General features: G+C 47.4%; 1 protein-coding gene across 1 annotated transcript in view; it reads left to right on the top strand.

Annotated features, from left to right (window-relative positions):
* Nucleotides 1-9871, top strand: part of KIAA1324L (KIAA1324 like) — a 61846-nt gene that overhangs the window by 43996 nt on the left and 7979 nt on the right. The window contains exons 11-19 of the mRNA XM_032220547.1: nt 102-192; nt 656-758; nt 1333-1470; nt 2725-2988; nt 3961-4134; nt 5280-5469; nt 7405-7501; nt 8815-8916; nt 9861-9871. The exon at nt 9861-9871 is cut by the window's right edge and continues 116 nt beyond it. Of these exons, the coding sequence (XP_032076438.1) occupies nt 102-192; nt 656-758; nt 1333-1470; nt 2725-2988; nt 3961-4134; nt 5280-5469; nt 7405-7501; nt 8815-8916; nt 9861-9871 (1170 nt within the window). The remainder of the gene's footprint in view (nt 1-101; nt 193-655; nt 759-1332; nt 1471-2724; nt 2989-3960; nt 4135-5279; nt 5470-7404; nt 7502-8814; nt 8917-9860) is intronic.

Genomic DNA, 9871 nt, shown 5'->3' on the forward strand with positions numbered 1-9871 from the left:
GTCTGTGTGTGTGTGTAAAGAAAAGTGATTGGATTTAGGGAAGATTTGTTTACATTTTCAAAATCACGGGCGATCTTTTAGATGGGACTTTCCTCTTTCAGGCTGGGAAGTTGCTGGCGATCACATCCGGAGCGGAGCAGGAGGCTCCGATAACGACTATCTCATTGTGAACCTCCACGTGCCAGGATTTAAGTAAGGAGCAGAGCCGTTTCCTCTCTTTTTAAAATTTTTTATTTTATTTTCCTACATATAAACACAAGTTTTACCCTTCCTTCCAAAGAAAAAATATTTTTTATTATCCAAATATTATATCAGTTCCTCAACCCAGAACCTCTGTCATTTGCTCTTCTGCTTTCCATGCACCCTATCATGCCCTATTTCACCACTATCTCCTCCTCCCTACCTCCTTTCTTCCTGCTACCATCCCTCTCTTCTCTACTTCCCCTTCCTCTCTCCTCTCCCCTCTTTCCACTCCTTCTCTCTCTCCTCCTCTTTTTCTCCCGTCTGTTTCCCTCCCTCCTATCCTCTGACAGAGAATCTCCTTAGAGAAACAGAAAGACGGGTTTTCATTTCTTTGGCCTTATCTGGCAAGTTGTTTTGAGAGGAGCCCGTCTCGGGGCAGCTGTTAACTCATCCCTTCCACTCTGTTGAACAGGCCTCCCACGTCGGTAACGGGGGCGACGGGCTCAGAGCTTGGCCGCATCACCTTCGTGTTTGAGACCATCTGCTCTGCAGACTGTGTGCTCTACTTCATGGTGGTAAGTGAGGGGGATCCCCCTGAGGACCTCTGTGTGTGGCGTTCCTCCCAGCCGTTCTTATAGAGCCGAGGTGGCGCAGTGGTTAGGGTGCAGTACTGCAGCCACTTCAGCTGACTGCTAGCTGCAGTTCGGCAGTTCTAATCTCACCGGCTCAAGGTCGACTCAGCCTTCCATCCTTCCGAGGTGGGTGAAATGAGGACCCGGATTGTTGTTGGGGGTGATATGCTGACTCTGTAAACCGCTTAGAGAGGGCTGAAAGCCCTATGAAGTGGTATATAAGTCTAACTGCTATTATTCCTAAGGAGGAGCCTTCTGGGTGGCCACGGTGAACACCATCCCTCCAGGGGAGGCAGAAGAGAGAATGTCACCATTTCTGACCTCTTTCTGAACTCAGCCCTACATAAGCAGCCTTGACGTCTCTTCGTAAAAGAGAACCCATCCCTAACATTAACATTTATTCGCCTAGAGGAGGGGTGTCAAACTCCAGGCCCAGGGGCCAAATATGGCACACAGATCTCGGTTCTGCTCCTTTAACCTGGGCTTTCTTCCTGTTTTGGTCTGGGTGGGTTTCCAGGACATGAACAAGAAGAGTACCAACGTGGTGGAGTCGTGGAGCGGGGCGAAGGGCAAGCAGTCGTACGCCCACCTCATCTCCAAGAACGCTTCCTTCACCTTCACCTGGGCTTTCCAGAGAACCAACCAAGGCCAAGATGTAAGCCTCCTGGCGGTCCTTCCGCTCAAAAGGGAGTTTGCCCCCCCCCCCCGTCCCCTCCCCAAGATATGAAACAAACTCTTGTTTACAGCTTTCCAAGAGTTCGCAAATTCTGATCCCTGAGCAGCTGGAGGGCTACAATGCCAACGGCAGGTGGCCCTTCCCTAAGGACCTCAACGGAGACCAAGATTTCTCTTGTTAAGGGGACTTTTGCCCCATTTTATGACCTTTCTTGCCACTGTTGATAAGCGAGTCCCACTGTTCTTGAGTGAACCCAGCTTTCCCCCCCCCCTCGACTTTGCTGGTCAGAAGGTCGTAAAAGTGGATCATGTGACCCCGGGACATTGCCCCCCCCATCATAAATATGAGTCAGTTGAATTGGAATTTGGATCACCAGATCCTGGAGTTGCTTCAAAGGTTGTAAGTGTGAAACATGGTCATAAGTCCCTTTTTTCAGGGCTGTTGTAACTTTGAACAGAGAGCATTAAAGACCCCACAATCCCCTCGTCCTCCTCCTCCTCTTCCTCCTCCTTTTCCTCCTCCTATCTCTTCCTCCTCCTCCTTCTTTTCTTCCTTCTCATCCTCCTATCTCTTCCTTCTTCTTTTCCTCTTCATCTTTCTCCTCCTCCTCCTTCTCCTCCTCCTCCTCCTCCTCCTCCTCCTATCTCTTCCTCCTATCTCTTCCTCTTCCTTTTCCTCCTCTTTTTCCTCCTCCTTTCTCTTCCCCCTCCTCCTCTTCTTCCTTTTCCTCCTCCTACCTCCTCCACCTTCTCCTCCTCCTATCTCTTCCTATCTCTTCCTCCTTCTCCTCCTTTTCCTCCTGCTCCTTCTCCTCTTTCTCCTTCTCTTCCTTTCTCTTCTTCCTCTCCTCCTCTTAATTTTCCTCCTCCTCCTTTTCCTTTCTCTTCTTCCTCACCACCACCACCTCCTCCTCCTCCCTTCTCCAAAGTCCATTCCCTGCCAGCATCGATTATGGTCTTCAGAGGGATAAATAACCACCTGCAAGAAAACCAGCAAGCTCAGAAGAGCCCGGAGTTCAAATCTTGAGATGCAAATATTCTACTAAAGTGGAGGTCTTACAAATGGCTCTTTATTGATCTGAGCATAGCGTGTATTAGATGATGATGATGATGATGATGATGATGATGATGATGATGATGGTGGTGGTGGTGGTGGTGGTGGTGGTGGTGGTGGTGATGATGCATTTAATGGGTCTTAGTGGTCTCTTTTTTCCCCCCGGACTGTTCCTTTCAGAACAGGAAGCTGATCAACGACGTGGCCAAGATCTACTCGATCACCGTGAGCAACGCAGTTGACGGAGTGGCCTCCTCCTGCCGGGCCTGTGCTGTAGGCCTAGAACAGTCCGGCTCCTCCTGCGTCCCGTGCCCTGTTGGCCACTACATAGAGAAGGAAACCAACCAGTGCCAGGCGTGCCCTCCCAATACCTACCTCTCTATCCACCAGGCCTACGGAGAGGAACCCTGCGTCCCTTGTGGGCCTGGCAGCCAGAGCACCAAGGTAACGTTGGCCTTTGAAAGAAACGTGAAGTCGGTGGCTTGCCTAGATAGAGCAGGATGCATCCAAGGCTTGTCCATCACCAAGTCTCTCTCAGCTTCCTCTTCAGGGGACAAAAGTTCCCTTAGCCGTTCCTCATGCAATTGTCATCTCTTGTGGATATCAGGCTGCCACACTTTCTATTAGTCTACTGTGCATTTTCTATGGTGGGAAAATTGGAGGGGGGGGGGAATTGTATGGAGTTAGATGCTACGTAGCCATAAGAACATTCTTTCTAGAAAGCCAAGGTCATCCTTTGTCTCTGAACCTGGCCGGAGGTGAATGGGAGGAATATGTCTTTGTGGCAGTGGAAGATTGTGAGCGTGGGGTCAAGATATTCAACTTTCAACTGGGTGGGGAAAACCGGGAAGCCTTCAGATTTGGGTTTTCCCAGATGTGCCAACGTGGCTCTCTTCATCAATTGGGACTTTGAGGAATCCTTTGCCTGGGACTCTGATTTAATTTTGGAGGCTACTTGGAACCCTGATGACAATTTGGTCTTCAGACCTTTATCATCTTGGTTGCTTTTCTCTGCCCTCTTTTTCGAGAGCCCTCGGGGTCTTGTTTTGTATGGTGGTCGGGGGGGCCGTGCAATATTCCACCTGTGGCCTCATTGAGGCAACATAGTGTGTCACCATCACTTCCCGGGATCTTTATACCATCCCTTCTTCTGACCCAGCCTTTGCAAGTAATAGTAATCCGTTTACTCGTGAGTAAAACAACCCCCTTTTTATAACAGGGCAATAACGGTCACGGGGATGAACAAAATATCAAACACAATTAGCCTCAACAAACTTGGGTTTAGCCTAGGAGTCCGAATTGCTTGCGGTGTACTTGAAACGAATGTTTGCCTGTGACCACCGGCCCCTCTCAAACCCCTTCTGTTTATTTCCCCGCAGCCCCTCACTTCTCTTCCGTCCCCTCTTCTCTTCTCAGGACCGTTCGGCCTGCTACAATGACTGCCTCTTCTCCTCCGCCAGGAACAACCACAGCCTGACCTACGATTTCAGCCGCCTGGGCAGAGTGGGCTCCTTAATGAACGGGCCCAGCTTCACCGCCAGGGGCACAAAGTTCTTCCATTTCTTCAACATCAGCCTGTGTGGCTCCCAAGTAAGCCCCTGCCCCCCCCCGCCCCCCAAGGCCAGAGCTAGGCTCATCTGTCTCCGGCGGTTTTGTCTGATCAGACGGTGGTCTTCTCTGTTGGGCCGCCTGTCCTTCGCAACCGTCCCCCCTCCATCATTCAAGCCTTTCGGCATTCAGGATGGTTCCAGGAGCCTCGTTTTCCCCCCATGGGAGTTGAACCTGGATAACAGAGAAGCCGGTTTTGGGAAGGCGCCAGATGTGTGCTGCGGTTAAGTTGATTGTTGGTTTGGTTCCTGCCGTGCTGTTCGTTCAATGTCCAGTGCCCGGAGTCCCGGTCACGCAATTTGGGTGGCCGTATAAATCCAAACAAACATACAGATAAATAACACGGATCATCTTACTGGGATCGCCAGCCGATGGGAGAATGGGAATGAAGTAGGGATTGGTTGATTCTTGGCCCTGTTGGGAAGACGTAGGCTATCAAGTGTGATCGATGGAGGGAGGGATGCAGTTTGTCTGGTCATAGATTTGGGATGCAAAAATCAGACAATTACAGAAAAAAATAATTCTCTGCTACCATCTGTGATTCTAGTCTCCCTCCCTCCATTCCTTCCTTCCTTCCTTCCTTCCTGCCTTCCTTCCTTCCTTATCACTGGAGGCTTTTAAGAAGAGATTGGACAACCATTTGTGTGAAATATATTAGGGTCTCCTGCTTGAGCAGGGGGTTGGACTAGAAGACCTCCAAGGTCCCTTCCAGCTCTCTTGTGATTGATTGATTGGCCTCTGCTGTCATTTCAGCCAAATCCTAACCCATTGTTAGAAACACATTCCTTCCTTCCTTCCTTCCTTCCTTCCTTCCTTCCTTCCTTCCTTCCTTCCTTCTTTCTTTCTTTCTTCCTTCCTTCCTTTCTTTCCCTCTCTCTCTTTTCTCTTTATCCTTCCTTCCTCCCTCCCCCCATCTTCCCCCCCTCTCCCCCTCCCCTCCTCTCTGGCTTTTCCAAGGAATCACCATGTCCCTTTCACCATCACGCAGCTCCGTTTTTTGGGATGGCTTCCTGGAATTTGTCAGCAAACTGGCATGAAATTGTAGAAGAGTCCCAATCTGGTTTGAGACAGGTGAAGACGTCTGCCAGGCTCATAAATAAACCAATCGCCCTTTTCCCCTCCCCCAGGGAGAAAAGAGAGCCATCTGTGCGGACAACATCACGGACGTAACGCTGAAGGACATGGTGTCCGAGTCAGAAGATTACTCCAACGTCGTGAGGGCCTTTGTCTGCCAGTCGACCATCATCCCTCCGGACAGCAAGGGCTTCCGCACCGCTTTGGCCCTCCAGTCCAACAGCCTGGCCGACGTCTTCCTGGGTAGCCGCCTCCTTGGGTTGATGCCAGGATGAGCCCCCGTAAAGCAGAGCCCGAGGGGAATCGGGTGCCATGGACCTCCGCCCAACCGGACTCTGATTTGTGGAAATAGGAGGATTTGCAATGAGTAATTTTTGCAAGCCTAAAGACCGGCCTAACGCCCCCGCCCCCCCCCCCCTGTTACTGAGGCTTTTTATACAGGAGTATCTACTAATAAATATCCCTGTTTGATCGACCAGCTGATTTTAATGGATTACTGAATTAGTACTTAAAATCAGTGGTCGCCCCATCATCCATTCTGGGAGTTGAAGTCCCCAGGACTTCAAGTTGTCAAGGTTGAGAAACACTGCTCTAACCAATATTTTTGTGAAAATATCGGTTAGAGCAGGGAAAATGTTCAGGGGCTCTAATGACCTGAAGGAAGTCTAAAATACTTGCAGTTTTATTATACATACATACATACATACATACATACATACATACATACATACATACATACATATGCTGTGCTTATTGATAGAGGAAAAACCTTCTTTTAAGACTTGGAGGTGATTTTTTGGGCTAGTTTTCTATACTTAATTGCTAACAAATTAGGCTCCAAATTACTTTTAAAAGAAAGCTTCCTTTATCCAGATGCCTCCATTGCTCAAGGGGCATCATTACAGATTCATGCAGGGAAGCATCAGAGCTTAATTGGTTTAACCGAGTAACATTCGTCTTCCTTTCTTTGAGTAAAAAAAATATATATATCTTGTTCTCAAAAATATCGGTTAGAGCAGTGTTTCTCAACCTTGACAACTTGAAGTCCTGGGGACTTCAACTCCCAGAATCCCCCAGCCAGCATAGCTGGCTGGGGAATTCTGGAAGTTTAAGTCCCCAGGACTTCAAGTTGCCAAGGTTGAGAAACACTGGCTTAGAGCCTTCATTGAGTTGAAATTCCTTCCTGGGGATTATATTCATGTCCTTTTCTTGGCGAGGAAAGGCAAATAGTTTCTCACCACTTTTTTTCTGGAATCTTTTTTTCAATTTCCAGGCTAATCTAAATGCTCACGTACCGTTAACCAACGGTTGGTTCCTACCGGTTCAGCCTGGTTCGGCTGAGTAGGTAGTAACTCGGCTGCCCATGCACCCAAACCGGTACTATTGTCGGCAGCGCCATCTTGATTTTCGCTTCTGCCCATGCGCATAACAATCTCCATCGCAGAAATGTGATTTTCCGCCCTTTTCTTACGTTCTGCGCATGTGCAGACCTTTTTAGCGCATGTGCATGAAACGTGCATTTGGCGTGAGCAAAAAAATGTGCACGTCGAGCCAGCAGTAATGCTGGTACCAACCCACCCATGCCATTAACGTTCTGACAGCCAAAGCAAGGACGATGGAGGCGGTGCAATCTATGAGCGCAAAACTTTATTGAATACATCATTTCGGCACTGATGAGGGGAAAACCAGATCTAGCTCATTCCTGCTCAAACCTCCATAATTAAAGTATAGGATTCTTCCCCTCCCCTCTATTAGCGGAGTTCACATTATCCAATTGATTCTCGTTATATTGTTTTGAGAAAAAGCCTTTGACTTAGGTGAACACCTGCCAAAGTGTCCTTGGCTCCCACAGCTCGTCCTCTTGGTGTCTGCAGCCTACATCCCATCTCATCCTTTCCTCCCCGCTGATTCTTTGGCAAGCTGAGAAGCGACAATGGTTGCAACAGCATAAGTGTGCTTCGAACTTGACACGTACATTTAATTCTTCCACACAGACCTGAGGATTTTTATAAGAAAACCAGAAAAATATATCGAGCTTTGAAATGACCCCGGTTGGCCTTAGACTAACTTGCGTTGTAACAAATCAAATCTGCCTGATAACGTTTTGTGGAATATACAGTCTCTTTTCCCAACCGCCTGTAAATCCTTTCAGAAATGGATTCCTTTTCTTCTTTGCAGGAGCAACGGTTGAAACCACCCTGGGAAATGTTAATATTAAGCCAGAAATGTTTGGGCCATCTGAAACCAAGCTGCCTGATGTTCATTTTTATTACAAGTAAGTAGAAGAACGAATCACCCGATTCTTCGTTCTCCTTTTCAATCTGCAGAGGGAATGTGAAAATTCAGGAGACGCTTAGACTGTCATCAAGGACCAAATTAAATAGTCTGGAGGCACCATAATCTGTTTTGACTGTGGGGGTTATAACCCTCCTGTAATATCAATGCTTGCTTTCTTTTCTCTCTCTCTCTTTGATTTGGCATCAAATTGATCGAGGAAAGAAGCAATCTAGAACTAAAGAGAAATTTCCTGACAGTGAGAACAATTAATTAGTGGAAGAGAGAGAAAGAGAAGGAGAGAGGGTAGGAAGGAGAAGAAAGAGGGTAGGAGTAGGGGAGAGGTAAGGGAAGGAAGAAGGGGATGGAGAGGAGGAAGGAAGTAGAAAAGGAAGGGAGGGAGAAAAGAAAGAGAAAATAAGGTGGTGTCATAGCAGATGCGAAGGACGGTAAACAAAGCATTCCAAACTATACCTTATAACCTTTTAAATGGAATAATAATAATATAAGAATGGCAAAGAAAAAGAATAACTATGTGAATGTATATCTATAACTGTATGTAAGAGAATAAATGACAGTAAAAATATAAAGCACAGTATAGGTAAATAATATTTGGTCATAAGTAGCTAAGTACAAATAAATAAAGATTTGTACATGGATAATGAATAAGGAGATTATGAAGGCAAGATAGAAATGTATAGAAGGAGAAACACTAACTGCAAAGAAACCGATTCGGAACTGCGGTATGATATACGAAGGAACTTATTGTTCCTATGTTGTTTTTAAGTCATGTGTTTGTTTCTGTTGATGTGCTCATGTGTTTAAAATAAAAATTTATTAAAAAAATAAAAATCAGTGGAACAGAAGTTTCCTCCAGAAATTGTAGATGCTCCAACACTGGAACTTTTTAAGAAGATGTTGGATAGCCATTTGTCTATCAGTAATGAATAAACTATATAATAGTATCTGAAAGAAGGAAGTGGGGGGAAAAAAGCAATAAAATAGCTTGGACCTTTTCATGAAGCCGCTAGGCGTAGAGCCTGACTCAAGAGTCTCTTTATTGCCAAATCGAAGAGCTGCTAATAAGTATAAAAACTGGCAATAACTTCATAAAGCATCCAGCCAAAGCTTCCTTTGCAGCCGAGACAAGCGTGGGGTGGCGTGGGGTGGCAGGGGGAGAATCCCCTTCTCGGGGGTCAACATCCCGACCAATGAACCCAACCAAAGGAAGCACCTCGTTCTTCACCGCAGGAGGCAGAGAGAGCCGAATCTCTCTGGGCAACACCTGGAATTCTTTCCCTCCTTTCTGCCCAGGTCGTCGGGAGCTTCCGCCACTTGCGAACACGGCCGGGCGTCCGTCGTGACGATGCGGTGCAACCCCACGAAACTTGGCCAGGGAGAAATTTCCGTCCCCAGGTATGTGTTACGACGGGAAACCCGAGCGGAGGCCTCCCCGTGGATCTCCGTCCTCCTGAGTCCTTTAATAGGCTTGAGATTCTTTCAGAAGGTTCTTGGAAGAAGCCCCCGTATATGCTCAGTTTCACCTTCGATTTAAGTGAAACCGGGAGAGCCTCTCGGGCGGGATTCCTCGGCCATTTTGGGCCACGGATCCTTCTGGAAAACTATGGAACGAGCTACCCCCAGCGATCCGGACCCTCCCCACTCTCATGGCCTTCCGAAAAGCTATCAAAACCTGGCTATTCCGGCAGGCCTGGGGCTGTTGACCTCATTGTTGAGGTCCAGCCCCGATTGGACTGGGTGCATGTTGTGTTTCTTTTAATCTGCTGTGTTCTATTTACTTTTAATATTTTTTTAATATTTTTATTTCTGTAAGCCGCCCGGAGCCCTCCGGGATTGGGCGGCCTGTAAATTTAATAAATAGAAATAGATTAGGCCACATGAGAGCCCTTTCCTTGACATAGTTGCACCAACCTGAACTCTTGACCATGTGCAAACTAAGTGATAAACCGTGTACGGATCGCTGCTTGCAGAAGAGCAGCCCCTGGGTGAGTCCAGATGTGCACGTCAGAATCAAAAGAGGGGGAGACCGAGTGTTGGAGAGTGGAATCCTTGCCGAAGGATGTCCCGAAAGAACGCTGAGTAACGAAGTAGAAGGCGGCCCATTAAAGACGCAGAGTGCTCATAACATATTTATCTTGGCCGCAGGAGTTGAACAGAGGATACTTTCCCATTTTCAGAACATTGTTAATGGCCAACTTGGCAATGGCCGTGTGGGTTTGTTTTTTATTTGCAGTCCATGGACTGATGGTGTGACAGGGTGGAAACCTCTACGAGAACCAATTAAGTTAATTGTCTCTTCTGAATGCATCGCTCTAACCCAGCCAGCGTTTCTCCTCCAGTTCTTGTCCTG

This window comes from Thamnophis elegans, chromosome 7, assembly GCF_009769535.1.
Source record: "Thamnophis elegans isolate rThaEle1 chromosome 7, rThaEle1.pri, whole genome shotgun sequence".
Taxonomy (NCBI): domain Eukaryota; kingdom Metazoa; phylum Chordata; class Lepidosauria; order Squamata; family Colubridae; genus Thamnophis; species Thamnophis elegans.